At 48.1% G+C, this 20,184-nt stretch overlaps 1 protein-coding gene across 1 annotated transcript; it reads left to right on the top strand.

The window, feature by feature from the left end:
• Positions 1-14,131: 14,131 nt before the first annotated feature.
• On the top strand, positions 14,132-15,465 carry LOC124657991 (probable carboxylesterase 2). Its single transcript, XM_047196444.1, has one exon. The coding sequence runs from the start codon at positions 14,132-14,134 to the stop codon at positions 15,185-15,187; it is 1,056 nt and encodes a 351-aa protein (XP_047052400.1). The 3' UTR covers positions 15,188-15,465.
• The last annotated feature ends 4,719 nt before the right edge of the window (positions 15,466-20,184 follow it).

Genomic DNA, 20,184 nt, shown 5'->3' with positions numbered 1-20,184 from the left:
TGCCTAAAAAGTCCACCTTCGAGTTATCATCCGAACCCCTCCGGTATTAAGTTGCTAACAACGGACAATTGCATTAAGTATGGTGCGTAATGTAATCAACAACTACATCCTCGAACATAGCGCCAATGTTTTATCCCTAGTGGCAACAAGCACAACACAACCTTAGAACTTTCTCGTCATCGTCCCGGTGTCAATGCGGGCATGAACCCACTATCGAGCATAAATACTCCCTCTTGGAGTTAAAAGTAAAAACTTGGCCGAGCCTCTACTAGAAACGGAGAGCATGCAAGATCATAAACAACACATATGTAATAACTTGATAATTAACATGACATAGTATTCTCTATCCATCGGATCCCGACAAACACAACATATAGAATTACGGATAGATGATCTTGATCATGTTAGGTAGCTCACAAGATCCAACAATGAAGCACAATGAGGAGAAGACAACCATCTAGCTACTGCTATGGACCCATAGTCCGGGGGTGAACTACTCACTCATCACTCCGGAGGCGACCATGGCGGTGTAGAGTCCTCCGGGAGATGATTCCCCTCTCCGGCGGGGTGCCGGAGGCGATCTCCTGGATCCCCCGAGATGGGATCGGCGGCGGCGGCGTCTCGGTAAGGTTTTCCGTATCGTGGCTCTCGATGCGGGGGTTTCGTCACGGAGGCTTTAAGTAGGCGGAAGGGCAAGTCAAGAGGCGGCACGGGGGCCCACACCATAGGCCGGCGCGGCCGGGGGTGGGGCCGCGCCGCCCTAGGGTTTGGCCACCCCGTGGCCCCTCTTCGTCTCGTCTTCGGACTTCCGGAAGCTTCGTGGAAAAATAGGCCCCGGGCTTTGATTTCGTCCAATTCCGAGAATATTTCCTTACTAGGATTTACGAAACCAAAAACAGCGAAAACAACAGAATCGGCACTTCGGCATCTTGTTAATAGGTTAGTTCCAGAAAATGCACGAATATGACATAAAGTGTGCATAAAACATGTAGGTATCATCAATAATATGGCATAGAACATAAGAAATTATCGATACGTCGGAGACGTATCACTTATCAGGTTGAATGAGAAGTGGAAGTCACTAACATGGAAGAATGAAGAAGATAGGGAAAGGGATTTGAAATATCTAGAATGATGGGCGGCTGAGAGTGAAGACGACGATGATATCTTCGAGCCTAGCAAGAAGGCAAAGAAAGATGCATCGTCGAAGGGCAAGAGTGCCAAGTCCTCGAAGGGCAAGAGTGCTGCACCGCCGGTAGTCGACTCAGAGGACGACTTCGAGCCTAGCACCAAGGCCATGAAAGTTGCATCGTCGAAGGGCAAGGGAAAGGGTGTGATGCGTTCTTAGTTTAAGTTTTAGTTTCTTGATGTATCTTAAATTCCATTGTAGTGATAAGCCGTATTTAAATTTCAGCTCTATTGTATCTTAATGTTCTACGCTGTTTTAATAAAGTACTATTGATTTAGCACGAAACGGAAGATGTGACCGGGAGATAAGTGGCGGGAAATCAAGCGTACATAAATATCTCATACATAAGTCATGCATACATAAATGTCTCATACAGGAGTAATGCATACATAAATGTCTAATACATACGTGATACATCAGCCGGGGGGACGGCGTAGTCTGAGTTGTCGTGGGGGTGGCGTATGATAACCCACAAGTATAGGGGATCGCAACAGTCTTCGAGGGAAGTAAAACCCAAATTTATTGATTCGACACAAGGGGAGGTAAAGAATACTTATAAGGCTTAACAACTGAGTTGTCAATTCAGTTGCACTGGAAAAGCACTAGTAACGGGGGTGATGTGAAAGCAGCGAGTAATATGAGAGCAATAATAACGAGTAACACGACAGCGATAATGAGTAACACGTAGGCAATGGCACCGAGAAAATAGTTGATACTACTTCCAATGTCATATAAGAACGAGTATATGATGATGAGAGATGGACCGGGGTTCCCAGCTATCTACACTAGTGGTAACTCTCCAATAACAAGTGACAAGTGTTGGGTGAACAAATTACAGTTGGGCAATTGATAGGATTGAAATAGCATTAAGATAGAACATCAATTCATTAATCATGTAGGCATGTTTTCCATATATAGTCATACGTGCTCGCAATGAGAAACTTGCATAACATCTTTTGTCCTACCAGCCGGTGGCAGCCGGGCCTCAAAGGAATCTACTGGCAATTAAGGTACTCCTTTTAATAGAGCACCGGAGCAAAGCATTAACACTTGGTGAAAACATGTGATCCTCATATCACGACCTTCCCCTCCGGTTGTCCCAATTTCTGTCACTTTGGGGCCTCGGGTTCCGGACAACAATATGTGCAAACAACTTGTAGATACGATCTAAGCAATAAGTATAGAGCTTAAATCTAAGATCATGCCACTCGTGCACTAGTGACAAGCATTAAACACAACAAGATTGCAGCAACAATAACTTCACAAACTTTATAGATAGACTAAGCATAATGTAACAATCCATCGGATCCCAACAAACACAACACCGATTACATCAGATGGATCTCAATCATGTAAGGCAGCTCATGAGATTATTGTATTGAAGTACATGGGAGAGAGAGTACCAACTAGCTACTGCTAGAACCCGTAGTCCATGGGGGAACTACTCACGGAGCATGATGGAGGCGGTGGCGTCGATGGAGATGGCTTCCGGGGCACTTCCCCGTCCCGGCGGCGTGCCGGAACAGAGATTCTGTCCCCCGAATTGGAGTTTCGCGATGGCGGCGGCGCCCCTGGAGTCTTTCTGGAGTTTCGTCAATTGGTATCGGGTTTTTAGGTCGCGAGGGACTTTATAGGTGAAGAGGCGGCGCAAGGGGGTGCCTGGGGGGCCGACCCCATAGGCTGGCGCGGCCAGGGGCCACCCACGCCGCCTTATGGTGTGGGGGGCCTGGGCCTCCTCTCCGGGTCCCCTTCAGTGTTCTGGTCCGTCTCGGTGAAATAAGATGTTTGGCTTTTGTTTCGTCGAATTCCGAGAATATTGCCCGAACAGCCTTTCTGGAACCAAAAACAGCAGAAAACAGGAACTGACACTTCGGCATCTTGTTAATAGGTTAGTTCCGGAAAATGCATCAAAACAATATAAAGTGTGAGAAAAACATGTAGGTATTGTCATAAAACTAGCATGAAACATCAGAAATTATAGATACGTTGGAGACGTATCAAGCATCCCCAAGCTTAGTTCCTACTCGCCCTCGAGTAGGTAAACGATAAAAAGAATAATTTCTGAAGTGACATGCTACCAACATAATCTTGATCATACTATTGTAAAGCATATGAGATAAATGAAATGACTCAAGGCAATGATCTATATTTTGCTAACAAATAGATAACATATAGCAAAACTTTTCATGAATAGTACTTTCAAGACAAGCATCAAAAAGTCTTGCATAAGTAACTCATAAAGCAATAAATTCTTAATAAGAGGTTTGAAGCAACACAAAGGAAGATTTAAGTTTCAGCAATTGCTTTCAACTTTCAACATGCATATCTCATCGATAATTGTCAACACAAAGTAGTATAATAAGTGCAATAAGTAAGCATGTAAGAATCAATGCACAGTTGACACAAGTGTTTGCTTCTAAGATGGAAAGAAGTAGGTAAACTGACTCAACATAAAGTAAAAGAAAGGCCCTTCGCAGAGGGAAGCATGGATTAAATCATGTGCTGGAGCTTTTCAAGTTTTGAAATCATATAGAGAGCATAAAAGTAAAGTTTTGAGAGGTGTTTGTTGTTGTCAACGAATGGTAGCGGGTACTCTAACTACCTTATCAACCAGAATTTCAAGAGCGGCTCCCATGAAGGACGTTATCTCTACCAGCAAGGTAGATCATCCCTCTTCTCTTTTGTTTACACATGTATTTTAGTTTCATTATTGATGACACTCCTCCCAACCTTTTGCTTACACAAGCCATGGCTAACCGAATCCCCGAGTGCCTTCCAACATTCACATACCATGGAGGAGTGTCTATTTGCAAAATTAGGTTGCTTACTGATAGGTCAGGGCAAAACATGTGAAGAGAATTATTAATGCAAGTTAATTAATTGGGGCTGGGAACCCCATTGCCAGCTCTTTTTGCAAAACTATTGGATAAGCGGATGAGCCACTAGTCCATTGATGAAAGTCTGTCAGAAGTAAATGACAAGATCGAAAGATAAACACCACATACTTCCTCATGAGCTATAAAACATTGACACAAATAAGAGATAATAGCTTTTGAATTGTTTAAAGGTAGCACATGAAGTATTTACTTGGAATGGCAGGAAATACCACATAGTAGGTAGATATGGTGGACACACATGGCATAGGTTTTGGCTCAAGGTTTTGGATGCACGAGAAGTATTCCCTCTCAGTACAAGGCTTTGTCTAGCAAGGTTTTTTAAAGCAAACACAAGTATGAACCGGTACAGCAAAACTTACATAAGAACAAATTGCAAGCATTATAAGACTCTACACTGTCTTCCTTGTTGCTCAAACACTTTTACCAGAAAATATCTAGACCTTAGAGAGACCAATCACGCAAACCAAATTTCAACAAGCTCTACGGTAGTTCTCCACTAATAGGTTTAAACTACATGGTGCATGAGCTTAAACATGATCTACTTGAGAGCTCAAAACAATTGCCAAGTATCAAATTATTCAAGACAATATGAAGCATTTTCGGTTTCCAACCAAATAACAACAAGTGATGCGGTTTTCAACTCCGCCATGAACATTAAAATAAAGCTAAGAACACCAGTGTTCATATGAAAAAGCGGAGCGTGTCTCTCTCCCACACAAGGATTGCTAGGATCCAAATTTATTCAAACATAAAAATAAAAGCACACAGACGCTCCAAGTAAAGCACATAAGATGTGACTGAATAAAAATATAGTTTCACTAGAAGTGACCTGATAAGTTGTTGATGAAGAAGGGGATGCCCAAGGCATCCCCAAGCTTAGACGCTTGAGTCTTCTTGTAATATGCAGGGATGAACCACGGGGGCATCCCCAAGCTTAGACTTTTCACTCTTCTTGATCATATATCATCCTCCTCTCTTGATCCTTGAAAACTTCCTCCACACCAAACTCAAAACAAACTCATTAGAGGGTTCGTGCATAATCAAAAATTCACATGTTCAGAGGTAACACAATCATTCTTAACACTTCTGGACATTGCCCAAAGCTACTGGAATTTAATGGAACAAAGAAATCCACTCAACATAGCAAAAGAGGCAATGCGAAATAAAAGGCAGAATCTGTCAAAACAGAACAGTCCGTAAAGACGATTTTTTTGGGGGCACTTAACTTGCTCAGATGAAAAGGCTCAAATTGAATGAAAGTTGCGTACATATCTGACGATCACGCATGTAAATTGGCAGATTTTTCTGGGTTAGCTACAGAGAGACCTACTCAAATTCGTGACAGATAGAAATCTGTTTCTGCGCAGAAACCCAAATCTAGCATCAACTTTCTATTAGAGACTTTACTTGGCACAACAATGCAATAAAATAAAGATAAGGAGAGGTTTCTACAGTACTAACAACTTCCAAGACACAACAAAATAGTAGCAAAATAAAGACATGGGTTATCTCCCAAGAAGTGCTTTCTTTATAGCCACTAAGATGGGCTCAGCAATTTTAATGATGCTCACATAAGGATGAGAGTTGAAGCAAAAGAGAGCATCAAAAAGCAAGTTCAAAACACATTTAAGTCTAACCCATTTCCTATGCATAGGAATCTTGTACACAAATAAATTCATGAAGAACCAAGTGACAAGCATAAGAAGATCAAACACGAGCAACTTCAAAAGTTTCAGCATATAGAGAGGTGTTTTAGTATTATGAAAATTTCTACAACCATATTTTCCTCTCTCATAATAATTTTCAGTAGCATCATGAATAAACTCAACAATATAACTATCACATACAGCATGTTTTTCATGATCTACAAACACATAATTTTTATCAAGCTCAAAAATAATGGGATTAAAACTTTCAAACCCACTTTTATCAATAATATAACAAGATGTTTGATCAATCTCAAGAGATATGGGACTACTAGATGAAGTCAAGACCTTTCCAATCCCATTTTCATTAGTGGTACAATTAATATTATCAAGTAACATAGGACCATCATCTAGAGCTTTATCATAAACATTTGCTAAGCAAAACTCTTTAGTACCATGCATTTCGATATGAGGCACAAACAAAGCACTATCATAACATTTTTCAAAATAGCATGGATTATCATAGATAACAGTAGCATAATTATTCTCACAAGTTTTACTCATAGGGAATATTTCAAGAGAATCCACAGGAACATAACACTCATCCTCATTTGGTAAGCATGGAGGACAATCAAATAGTGTAAGAGATAAAGAGTTACTCTCATTAGAAGGTTGGCATGGGTAGCTAATCCATTCTTCCTCCTTTTGTTCATCACTCTCCTCCTCTTTTTCATCCAATGAGCTTTCAGGTTCATCAATTTCTTCTTTCACAGGTTCCTGCAAATTGTGAGTGCATTCTTGTGCATTAATGAGTCTCTCTTTATAATCAATGATATAAGGATTATCACTGTAATGTTCTATGCAATAATCAAGGATGGAAGAGACATAATATTTAAGGTTATTACAAGCAACACAGGTTTCATAATTTTTAGACATGAATGATTCTATTTCAGAAGCTCCCATAAATAAGACAAATTGTTCTACCTCTTCGAACCCAAAATGAATATAGTTATTCCAATTACAGTTCTTAATTAAAACTTCTTCACTAAAGCCACATTGGAATTTTAGATGTTTAGTATCCTGTTTAAGCAAGATTTTAGCAATTGTATTCAATTTTTCTATCACAGCACTCATGACTTTACCCGTTCTTGATTCTCTATAATTCATATATATTTCAATAAGCTCCAAATAGGTTGTGGGTTCTCCCATAACAACAGTTTTTAATTTTTCGGTTTTTCAAATTTTTATGAATTTTTGGGTATATAAGAGAAATAAAACAAGACAAAAACAAACTAGGCAAAAGTAAACTAAGCAGAATAATACTAGACAGAAATAAACTAAGCACAAATAAACTAGACAAAAGTAAACTAAGCAAAATAAAATAAAATAAAATAAAAACAAAGAGAGAGGTAGAGTGTACTCCCCAGGTGAACTTATGAGTAGAGCTATGCCTCCCCGGCAACGGCGCCAGAAAATAGTTTGTTGCCGTGGGAGGCAATTCTCTGTGGTGTAACTTTTCTTCAGATCCCCGGCAACGGCGCCGTGAAAATAGTCTTGATAACCCACAAGTATAGGGGATCGCAACGGTCTTCGAGGGAAGTAAAACCCAAATTTATTGATTCGACACAAGGGGAGGTAAAGAATATTTATAAGCCTTAACAACTCGAGTTGTCAATTCAGTTGCACTCGGAAAAGCACTAGTAACAGGGGTGATGTGAAAGCAAGCGAGTAATATGAGAGCAATAATAACAAGTAATACGACAGCGATAGCATGATGAATACGGAGGCAATGGCACCAGAAAATAGTTGATACTACTTCCAATGTCATATAAGAACGAGTATATGATGATGAGAGATGGACCGGGGTTCCCAGCTATCTACACTAGTGGTAACTCTCCAATAACAAGTAACAAGTGTTGGGTGAAAAAATTACAGTTGGGCAATTGATAGGATTGAAATAGCATTAAGATAGAACATCAATTCATTAATCATGTAGGCATGTTTTCCATATATAGTCATACGTGCTCGCAATGAAAAACTTGCATAACATCTTTTGTCCTACCAGTCAGGTGGCAGCCGGCCTCAAGGGAATCTATCGGCAATTAAGGTACTCCTTTTAATAGAGCACCGGAGCAAAGCATTAACACTTGGTGAAAACATGTGATCCTCATATCACAGCCTTCCCCTCCGGTTGTCCCAATTTCTGTCACTTTGGGGCCTCGGGTACGGACAGCAATATGTGCAAACAACTTGTAGATACGATCTAAGCAATAAGTATAGAGCTTAAATCTAAGATCATGCCACTCGTGCACTAGTGACAAGCATTAAACACAACAATATTGCAGCAACAATAACTTCACAAACTTTATAGATAGACTAAGCATAATGTAACAATCCATCGGATCCCAACAAACACAACACCGATTACATCAGATGGATCTCAATCATGTAAGGCAGCTCATGAGATCATTGTATTGAAGTACATGGGAGAGAGAGTACCAACTAGCTACTGCTAGAACCCGTAGTCCATGGGGGAACTACTCACGGAGCATGATGGAGGCGGTGGCGTCGATGGAGATGGCTTCCGGGGGCACTTCCCCATCCCGGCGGCGTGCCGGAACAGAGATTCTGTCCCCCGAATTGGAGTTTCGCGATGGCGGCGGCGCCCCTAGAGTCTTTCTGGAGTTTCGTCAATTGGTATCGGGTTTTTAGGTCGCGAGGGACTTTATAGGCGAAGAGGCGGCGCAAGGGGGTGCCTGGGGGGCCGACCCCATAGGCTGGCGCGGCCAGGGGGCTACCCGCGCCGCCTTATGGTGTGGGGGACCTGGGCCTCCTCTCCGGGTCCCCTTCGGTGTTCTGGTCCGTCTCGGTGAAATAAGATGTTTGGCTTTTGTTTCGTCGAATTCCAAGAATATTGCCCGAACATCCTTTCTGGAACCAAAAACAGCAGAAAACAGGAACTGGCACTTCGGCATCTTGTTAATAGGTTAGTTCCGGAAAATGCATCAAAACAATATAAAGTGTGAGAAAAACATGTAGGTATTGTCATAAAACTAGCATGGAACATCAGAAACTATAGATACGTTGGAGACGTATCAGCGTACCACGGGGTGTCCAACCGAACCTGTCCGGGGCCCTGACGTTGCGAGCAGGGATCCAGGACCCGGACTCGGGGTCGTACTGCGTCTCCTGTGTGGGCTCTGGTGGAGGAGTAGACTCTATGCAGAACCCTGTAAGATGGGGACTCCGACAAAAACAAGTCCTGGATGTTCACATATGTGTCTGGATTCCCCGCCTGCAGCGCCCGCAGTAAACGAACAACAGCGTCGTATGCGTCTCGAAACAAACCAAACCTCATCGCCATCGCCCTCTGCTTAGCCCTCCAAGCCTTGCCATAAGAAATGGTGTAAAAATGATGCTTCTTAACATTCTTCTGTATGGCGTTTACTCTCATGGCTTGCCCTTCCACTATTTCGAGTGTACGGCAGTACGAGCTATGAGATTAGACGACAGGTTGCAATGATCATTGTGGATACTTGCAAGCTCACAACTGTGCGGCACAAATTCGCTCACACGCCATGTTATGTCATACTTAGGAACATACCCATGCACCCTTCCAGGACAATTGGTGTCCACACATTTAATCGTCACGTATTTTCCAGATGACACGGTTGTTCTCAGCTGCCTCTGGCTCGCCATTGCCCACTTAATTATTGCATCCTGTATATGTCGCTTCGACGGAAATAGGACCCCTACGGCGATATTGTTCTAGTGATACTCCCAGTTAGAATCAAGGCCATCATTGATTGTCATTGCAGATGAAAAGTTTTGATTCCATCTGCCAGGAATAGGCACCTCCTCCCCATCATCAGACTCATCGGAATCATCATCATCACTTTCACCTTCTGTATCTTCCTCTTCCATCTGATTCTGCCTATATCCATTTTCTTCGTCACCATCAACCTCACCGTCTTCTCCTGTGTAACCATCACCCTGACCACTATAAACATCTTCCGCATGGCTGCTCTGTTCAGGCTCGTAACCACCGCCACCGCCGGGTGCTTGACTGCTCTGGCCTGATTCGTAACCACCACCTCCACTGTAACCGCCTTCAGGAGGCGCTACCTCCTTCGCCACCGGAAGAACTAATGCCACAGGGTTAGTTCCTCTCTTTTCAGACCCTTTTAACCAGCTCACCCACTTAGAGGTATCATCTACAGGCCTCAGATACCACAAAATGTTTGATACCGACTTAATCCACAATGCATGCACACCCACTGTGTGCTCTTCAGGATTAAGTCCGAAACATTCTGTCAACCAGTCCTTCACCTGCTCAATTGTACATGTTCTAGGAGCAGTCATATTCATCTCTACATATTTGAACTCACTCAGATCAACTCCCATTTCATTTGATCGGACACTACCCATACCATAGTAAAATACTATCTTCACTACATATGTCATCTTTGCTCACCTAAAAAAAAATCCGTCCGCGTCAATTACTAAAACTAGCCCACATAAATACACTAACACTAAAACCAACCTACACAGTTAACACTAATATGCAAAGATTAGGGTTTACCCTTGTAGCGTGAGCAGCCTCTACAACAGCAGCAGCACGAACATCACGCAGCAGCTCAGCACCACCACCAATCCACGACGACAGCTCAGCCCCTTACACCACCATCAACCTCCACCACTTCCTCACCATTGCTGCTAAACAGCACCACCAAACGCCTCCAAACCCTAACCCATCTGTAGATCGGGCTTCCCTCAACTATAACTAGCAAAATGGTGTAGTTTTATTGGCAAAATCAGTGAGGATCTGAGAAAATCGAAATTTTTGGAGCTCTTCTCGTGTGCAGCCGACGAACAGCCAGAGGAAGAAGAAAAGAGGAAGGAAGAAGAAAGAGAACAGCGGCCGCAACGGGGAGTGTCTACGGCGCCGAATAAAAGGAGACGCGCGTGGCACGGGAGCGTCTGCGGCGTTCAAAGCCGTGCCATGCACGGTCGGCCGGCTACCGTGCGCGCGGCCTACAGTCGGTCAGCTGCTGTCCGGAGAATTAAATAAAAAATTTGTATTATTTTAAAAAAAATCGCCCAAAAATGGCCCACGGTTTGGAAAATAACCATTTAGATTAAAAAAAGAATCTGAAACTCGAACACTCCAGAACGGGGCCTTCGTCTTCACGTTGGCGTTCAGAGCGGCCAGCACTGCTGAACCCAGACACTATTGACTTAGAGCATCTCCAGCCGCGTCCCCCAAAGCGTCCCCCAAACCGCGCCGGATTGAGCGTTTGGGGGACGTGTTTTATTCGTGCCGCGTTTGGGGGACGTCGCTCCCTACCCGCATCCCCCAAACGCCGCCCCCAAACATTTAAAATAATTTTTTTAACACATAAACCATTTATATCAAATGTAGCATATGAATAAAAATGTTTGCGAGGATTGTTTTCAAATTAAATTACAACAAACAATAAAACAAGTAATCAAATATAATAAATAGGGCTAGATGCTACATCAAGGTGCCACGGTATTTCCTTTGATCCTCCACAAATGCTCAACGAGATCAGCTTGAAGTTGCTCATGCACATTGCTCGTCACGGATCTCTGCGTGCATGGCGAGAAAATCAGCAAAATCAGCAGGCAACTCATGATCAACCTCCGCGAGAGGGCATTGACACTCATAGGGACCAACATGTGACCTAACATGATTCTTGCGGTCATCCTCGATGATCATGTTGTGCATGATCGCACAAGCTCGCATCACCTCCCACATTTGGTCGTGAGACCGACTTAGAGCAGGATACCGGACAATGGAAAATTGTGCTTGAAGCACACCAAATGCCCGCTCGACATCCTTCCTCGCAAGCCTCCCGTCGTGTAGCAAAGTGAGAATTCTTCGGACTCGATGGATTCGAGATTGTTTTGACAAAAGTGGCCCATTTTGGATATATATCATCGGCTAGATAATAGCCTTTGGTATATTGGTGGCCATTGATCTCATAGTTGCATGGTGGAGCATGCCCTTCCACTAGTCTCGCTAAACACCGGAGACCGCCGCAACACGTTGATGTCATTGTGTGATCCCGCCATGCCAAAGAAAGAATGCCAAATCCACAGGTCATAATCCGCCACGACTTCAAGCACCACACCGCAATATCCATGACGCCCTTTGTGTATACCTTGCCAAGCAAACGGGCAGTTCTTCCATGCCCGAGTGCATGCAATCGATGCTTCCAAGCATTCCAGGAAATCCTCCGGCAGCATTTTGTGCCATGATCCTTGCGTCTCTTCCTCGCTTGGCCCTCTCAAGTAGTATTTGCCAAACTTTCCCACCACGGCTCGGCAAAACTTGTACATGCACTCAATGGCGGTAGACTCACTCATGCGAAGGTAGTCGTCCCGTGTATCGGCAGGTGCTCCGTATGCAAGCATCCTCATGGCGGCGGTGCACTTCTGAATGGACGAGAACCCGAGAACGCCTATAGCGTCGAGCTTGAGCTTGAAGTAGGGGTCGAACTCTCGAACGCCGTGGAGGATATTCATGAACAGGCCCTTGCTCATCCTGTACCGGCGCCGAAAATTGTCGGCATGTGTTGCCCCGTCGGCGAAGTAGTCGTTGTGCAGCATGGCATGCCCCTCCATCCTCTGCCGGGGCTTCGACTTCCTTCTTCCCGGCCTTGATCCTCCGCGGCGCGGCCTCTTCCTCTTCTCTGCCTCAGCGTCAAGCATGTCCTGGAGGGACGCGATGATCAACAAATGCTCCCGCAGGTCGTCATCGAACGCTTGCTCGTCCTCCGGCGGCGGGGCAACCATCTCATCGTCGCCGTCCATGGCTAAAGCAAAATCAATGGTTAAAATTGCGCCGAGGCGGACGACGCAACAAACGGCGGCCAATCGCGCCTACCCGGCAAGTCGTCGAGCACCTTCTGTGCGTGGAGGTGGGGCGGATTTGACGGCGCGTTCTGGGACGCGCTGGCGACGCGGCGGCGGCGGCACGACCGGCGGGAGCCCGAGCTGCGACAACGGTGCCGACTCTTAGCAGAGATCAGACGCCCAAACGGCCGGAAAATCCAGCGGCGGCGGTGGGGTGGGAGGCGCGGGAAGGAAGGAGCGACGAGAAAAGAGGCGCGAACCAACGGTTTATGCAAATAGTCGCCGACATGTGGGAGCCCGCCTCGCTTTCGTTGTGTCCGGCGTCCCCGGAGCGTCCCCGTGGGACGGGGACGGGCTCGGGCGCCGGACACCGTATCGGGCCGCGCCGGACAAAAATGGGCTTTGGGGGACGCGTGCTGGAACGCTTTTTGTCCCGGCGCGCCCAAATCACTTTGGGGACGGCACTGGGGACGCGACTGAAGATGCTCTTACTCAGAGAAGAACAAACAAGATGCCATCAATGCCGCTAGCTGCTGCGGCAAGCGTCCGTGAACACAACACTAGACTAGCTATCTTCCCCCCGTGATGCTGCCGCAAGCGTCCGCGATGGACGCAGCAATTTTCTATGGCGCGAGAGGCTCCACGAAAGCTGTAGCAACGTTGAGTACAGGGTGTTCGTCAGTGCAGGGCTCCGTCTCCGACCAAGCATCATCGATCAGTGCGGCTTTGTGTGCCTTGGAGGCAAAGCTAGCGTCGTCCAGCGCTTAATCGGTGGGGTTAACTTAACCGTGTGGAGCGTTTGAGGGTACACTGATTGATTGGCATTGTGCCGCCCCACTCACTCGAGACAGGGTGAGATGGGGAAGCCCTTGATTAGCAGGGGCAGTACGAGCTAGACAACCTAGGCGGGCGAGGCAGCGTTTCGTGGAGGAGGAACGGCGTGCTAAACTGTATCCACCGCATTGAATGGTCGGTGTTGCATTGTCGTGCTAAAAAATCATCAAGTGTGTGTGTGTGTTGGTGTGGTCTAGCATACTTAGATGGAGCGAATTAAAAAGATGTGTGAACCTACTTGCATCTTCTAATGAAACCTGAATCTTTATTTAGGTTCAGGAAAAGAGTCTCAACAAAGGCGTTTCGTTTGAAAGGGGGGAATTCTCTCGTAATGTGTAAAGAAGGAAGTGGAGATTGCGCCATTACAGGCAGGAATTCATGTGAGCTTTTTGGCGAGCCTGTGACACTGAGTGTGAAGCGCAAGCACATGCGCTGCACGGTGCCGGTGCGGCGGGAAAGGAAGGGCCGGGACGGGCCGGGAGCGTTAAAGCCCACCACGATCCGCGCCAGGAAAAAATAGTGCGATGCGGCCGATGGCCCAGCCCTGGTCGGCTGCCACGCCTCGCATTGCATATAAACGGACCCATCCCCGCCAAGACACGCCACGCCGCATAGTACAAACACGCTTCCCAGTCACACACTCCACACTCCACTCCCCACTCCCCACTGCTTTGCAGTTACTGCTCATGGCGTCCTCCCGGATCTTGCTCCCGGCGCTCCTCCTCCTCCTCTGCACACATTGCGGCGGCGCGGAAGCGCGGTCGGCCCGCGGCGGCGGAGACCCCAGCTCGTCGAACTCCGCCGTCAAGTTCGACTTCTCCCCGTTCCTGATCGAGTACAAGAGCGGCGTGGTGAAGCGGCTGATGGGGACCGACCGGATCGCCGCGGCCGCCGACGCGCTGACGGGGGTCACCTCCAAGGACGTGACCATCGACCCGGCCACGGGCCTGGCCGCGCGGGTGTACCTCCCGAGCTTCCGGTCCGCCACCAAGGTGCCCATCCTGGTCTACTTCCACGGCGGCGCCTTCGTGGTGGAGTCCGCCTTCAACCCCATCTACCACGCCTACCTCAACACCCTCGCGGCCAAGGCCGGCGTGGTGGCCGTGTCGGTGGACTACCGCCTGGCGCCCGAGCACCCGCTCCCGGCGGCCTACAGCGACTCCTGGGCGGCGCTCAAGTGGGTGCTGGCCAACTCCGCGCCGGGGGCCGACCAGTGGCTGTCGCAGTACGGCGACCTGTCGCGGCTCTTCCTCGCCGGCGACAGCGCCGGCGGCAACATCGCGCACAACCTGGCGCTGCGGGCGGGGGAGGAGGGGCTGGACGGCGGCGCGCGGATCAAGGGCGTGGCGCTGCTGGACCCCTACTTCCAGGGCCGGAGCGCGGTGGGGGCGCAGGCGGCGGACCCCGCGTACCTGCAGTCGGCGGCGCGCACCTGGAGCTTCATCTGCGCGGGGAGGTACCCCATCGACCACCCCTACGCGAACCCGCTGGCGCTCCCCGCGGACTCGTGGCGGCGCCTCGGGTGCGACCGCGTGCTCGTCACCGTGTCCGGCCAGGACCGGCTCAACCCCTGGCAGCGCGCCTACTACGCCACGCTCCGGGGCAGCGGGTGGCCGGGCCAGGCGGAGCTGTACGAGACCCCCGGCGAGGGCCACGTCTACTTCCTCACCAAGATGAGCACGCCCCAGGCGCAGGCCGAGATGGCCACCCTCGTCGCATTCATCAACCGCAACGACGACTAGTACCGAGCCCGCTCGCGCCGCTGCTCCGGCCGGCGAGCCAGTAGCTAGTTGCAGCGCCGCCACTCCACATACTAGTACCGCAGTACTGCTGTAGTAATTCTAGCGAGGATGTTTTCACCTTTGTTTGGAGTCGAGTTCTTCCGTGGCTACGGTGGAGTGGAGAAGAATGGTAGCGGTTCCTCCCCAGCAACCGGCCGGACGGGCGGAGAGGGGGACCGTGCAATGCCACCGCCACCGCCACCGGTCCGTCGCGTTTCCATTAACTGCAGCTAGCTGCCTAATAGCTCGCAGTGTGAGTTAACGCGGTGGGTGGCCCATCCTAGCAGTAGTCAGTCAGTGGTAGTAGTGGTAATTATCTACCGAGTGCAGCGTGTAATTCTTGTATGTACCGCTATGGTAAAAGCTAGCCGTGGTGCATGGCGTGATTTGACGGAGCGGATCTCTCTGTCTCTGTGGCTACAGGTAGCCAGCGAGCATCACGCACGTGATGGCCAGCGCGGCGGAGAATGTGTGTCTCCCCCGCCTTTTGTTTTTCTTCTCGTACGAATTGAGCGTGGGTGTCAGTCGGTCAGTCAGTGTGGTTCCCGCATTCCGGCGGGACTCCGGTGCGTCGACGCGCGCTCTGCCGGTGGAAGTGGCGTCGGTTTCCCGATCGCCGGAGTGGACGTTGCCGCCGGGATCGGGGATCTGCCCGGCAAAGCTCTCGAGACAAGACGCAACGCGGCCCATCATGGCGTGTTATTATGGCAGTACGAGGCACCTTTTGGGATCGCAACGCACAGTGCACGCGCCTTTAGCAGCTCAATCTAGCTTGCCCAAATGTTCACGCTCACGCTCACATGGGGTGTCATCTGTGTTCAGCTGGCGGAACACCTTGGCTGCTTTTGAGCTTGCACGAATATACGGCCGGTGCTATTTCTTTAGAATAAGTCTGTTTTAAAACTAAAACCTCAATTACTAGGAGTTGGGCAAGCTCTAAATCCATGTCGTTTGTATTCTAAACTATTGAATCTCGGTCTGAGTCGGGGGCGAAACCCTAGCCCCCCGGCCATCCCTACCTCCCCGGTGCCACCGGCGGCGGACGTGTGCACCACCCACCAACTTGTCGGGAGAGGCGGGTAAACCCGACCGCGGCGGCGGGAGCTTCTCGGGTATCCAGCGAGGATCCAGCGACGGCCTCGCGGCCGGAGATGGCGGCGTAGGTTTCCGACTCTGATGGCTCTAAGTGCAGGCTTGCTACTGTTTTGGCCGAGTTGAGCTGAGTCCAACGCCATCTTGGTGTCGTGGCTCGAGGCGTTCGTGCGGCACTGGCGACAAGGTGGGCGGTGCTGGTTGGCCGACGATGTTTTCTAAGGTGGATGTGCGCATTCCTATCGCTACTCCTCCCATGGCGACATCTGCGCCACTTTGTGGCTCGGTGGTGCCCCTATCAAGCGGCTTGTCCCTTTTGTGGGCATGGCTACCCCCGATCTGGCGCGCCCTAGAGGTGCTACCGGCGGGATCTTCTGTCCAGGCTAGTGCTTTCAATGGAAAGGGTCAGTGCGGGAGCTCTAGGCGAAGAACGGGCAGTGGTTGCCGTGGTGAGGTACCATGCTCTAGGAAAAAAGCCTTGCTGACGGGATGTTCTAGCAAGGCTAGTTGCGGTGCAGGAGCTCTAGGCGAAGAACGAACAATGCTTGCAATGGTGAGGTATCATGATCCAGGTGAAAGCCCTGCCTTTAGGGGCCGGTGATGGCGATGCCTGAGGGCGCCATTTACTTTGTGCGTCATCGAGAAGTTCTGGCACCTCTTTCGCCTATCGTCTCATGTCCCAGATGAAAACCTCATATCAATCTTGCCAAATCGGGTGACGATAGCGTCTTATACGTAGTACCTTTGATACATATAAAATGCATACATGAACTTTGTAGTTTATTGTACTAAAATTCTTATTATATTGCAACTTTATTATATTTATTTAGGTTAACCTATTAATAGTTGCAAAAGTGCACAAGTTCTTGTTGTATACTTTGTTGGATAATAAATAGGAAAATTTTGAAGAAAACCAGTCATTATGGTAAAATCTGGAGTTTCCAAAAATCTGGCCCTGCAATAATTTTTTCAAAGATGGCCACGATAGGCCCCGAAGACAGGGTCAGATGAAAAAGTGTCAATTGACAAGGTTGTGGGTAATTTTTATGCTCTTGCTTTTAGACGTAGTGTTCATACCAATCAGAGTCCAGATGCTCCCTTTGTCGCCATATTACTGAAAGATACATAGGCAGTTTCGGGAACCTGAAAATATTTGATGTGATTGACTCAAACTCCTTACATATGTGGGGATTTCGTCCAATAAAAGATTTGATGGACTCATAAGGGTAGTCCAAGGAAGGTTCTAGAGGTGCACAAAAGCCTTTGGATCAAAGGGGTGTACATTTTATGGTCAAGATTGCACCTCCACCTCTAGATATTGAGAGAAAATCCTGCTTTTAGAGGCATCCACTCATAGTCACGAAATTTGCCTTCCTTGTCAGCCGCCAAGGAGGAGGAAAGGCTTATCCATACCAGCACCAAGTCTAAGGAAGAATAAGGGGCAAGGGGCCGCTACCCCCAAGGGCAGCCGCTGCCCCTCCAGGCACCGCCTCCTCTCCACGTCGGCGCCGCCATAGGGATTTTCATCGCCATCTCCTCCACGGGCTGCACCTCTTCATCAACACTCTCAACACGATCTTCATCTACCACTTTGTAATCTCTTGGCAAACATGATGTATATTACAATCTATCATTTTCCCATGATATTTTATACTTTTATGTCTTTGTTTGAGTAGTGGCTTTTTCTTGGCAATTGTTAGATAATTTTTAATAGTTGCATATGAGTATTTGTTATCTTCTATGATGATCTGTTGTACTGATATATGAGTGCACACATATGTTGGAGAATGCATGAGGTTATCACAGTTGCATGATGATTGGAGGAGAGACAGCTGGAGCTTGACAAAAACCATGTCCCAATCTTTAGATTCATGCTGTATTAATGCATAGTTAATCAATGAGGATATAACTATGGGGACCTTTAAACTTACAAGCTATGGCGGTGGTTGGACTTTATATCTTAATACTTCACTTGTTGGTTCTTAACTAGCCTTGGGATCAATCACTAGGTGCAATATTTTTAGTGTTTTTAGGGCTCCTCTCTAGAATAAAACACTAAAAAGAGTATACTAAGCTTCACTAACTGTGACAACCACACAAATGAAAAGGAAATTTGCCAAGACACTTAATCTCTTGAATTACTTTCTCTTACTCTACTTCGTATCACTTTACTTATCTTGCATTCGTTTTACTTCCTTGCATTTTATTTTCAGCATTCATAGTTTTATAGCAAAAATCACTTTACACATACACTATATATCCTAGCTTTGCATAGAAGGCCATATAAGTGGGTTATAGAGATTTAGAGAATAGATAGTTTACCTTCAGCTCCTCATGGATTTGACACTCAAATACTTACCGAATTGTACCATTGTGATCCATGCACTTGGGGGTTATCAAGATACTTTGGAGGCGTCGTCTTGGGAACTTGAGTTCGGGGCGTAGTTCTTCCTCATGGATTTTAGCGTTGGCCACATAGGAGGCATATTGAGATGCAGGTGGCATGTCGGTTTCTAGAGTGATATCGTGGTGGTTTTGCGTGATGAAGATCTTACTCGAACAACGCAAGCAAGCCTCTGGATGAGCATTGGTGGGCTGGCCTATCTTCCGAAGAAGAAATGAAAATTTCATTAAAGACATAAAGCTCGATCTATCATAAATCAGAGTGAATTCAGTGATCAGATGGATACGTGAGCACGACCTAAGCATCTTTAGATCAGCGTTGAGATTCGTTTTAAGTCTCATGGCGACTACATAGGGTCTATGCATTTTCTGCCTGTTGTCGTATTATTGAAAAGCCGACCCGGCTTCGTTGTCCTCTAATCATGCCCACTAGCACCTGCCTCCTCCACTTCCTCCCTGAGTAACCACCAGCGACTGCCGGCGTCTGCCACTGACCGCCGCTCATCTTCCGCCGGTCCAGGGCAAGGGATTTGGGAAGAATAGGGCTCCTCCTCCTAAAAAATCAAATCGAATCGTGGTTGATTTCAGGGGGCGGCGACTGCCGGCGTCCTCCAACGTGCACCTTCTCCGGTGCCGCCCCGGTGCCGCCCAGACTGCCGTCATCGTCCGCCGGTCGAGGGCAAGTAACTTGGGAAAAATCGGGCTCCTCCTCCTCCTAAAAAATTGAATTGAATCGTGGTTGATTTGAGGGGGCGGTGGCACAGTGGTTGATTCGGTGGGCAGCGCAGTGGTCGATGGCGTGCGGCAGCAGTGGTCCGCTCGATCCCATCAAAACTCACTGACGCCGCCCAAAATCGGAGTGGACTGGGGAGCTGCGAGCCTCCGCGGCCACGTCGGTCTGCGAGCCGCCGCACCCGTGTCTACCATGTCTCTCGCGGCGGCCGGGCGCGCACCAACACAGGACGGTGCGGCCATCCACCTCGGTGCTCTCGCTGCGGCCGGGCGCGTGCAAGCAAAGGACGTTGCTGATGCCGACTGGGGTCGTAGTTGTAGAGGAGGACCAGCGGCAGCGAATCCGTCGGGATCCAGGGGCGGCGTTCTGATTTCGAGTGTGGTCGTCTCCTACCTCTGCCTCCACGCCCATCCACGTTGTGGCACCCCGCCGTCGCCCGTTCGTTTTGGCCGCGTCGCGCACCATAGGCGCTCTACTCCAAAACCGCTAGCGAGCACTGGGCTCAAATCGATTCAGTGGAGCATTGGAGGTCCTGGTTCTACCCCCACGTAACCCTCGACCTTCGATCCTCCTCTGTTGCTGGCCGCTAAGGTCCTTTGCATCGGCTCCCAGTACGAAACGTCGCGCGCCCGCGTAGAACAAGCTTTACCTCCATCCTGGGCAGGGAGATGGGGCAATGCAGTGTTGGAGATATGCCCAAGAGGCAATAATAAAAGTGGTTATTATATAT

This window comes from Lolium rigidum, chromosome 5 (assembly GCF_022539505.1).
Source record: "Lolium rigidum isolate FL_2022 chromosome 5, APGP_CSIRO_Lrig_0.1, whole genome shotgun sequence".
NCBI lineage: Eukaryota > Viridiplantae > Streptophyta > Magnoliopsida > Poales > Poaceae > Lolium > Lolium rigidum.
Note: the sequence above shows the minus strand (reverse complement) of the source record. Positions and strands in the feature narration are given on the sequence as shown.

Excerpts from the sequence above, each read along its gene's own strand:
- LOC124657991 (XM_047196444.1), top strand. The coding sequence starts at position 14,132 with ATGGCGTCCTCCCGGATCTTGCTCCCGGCGCTCCTCCTCCTCCTCTGC.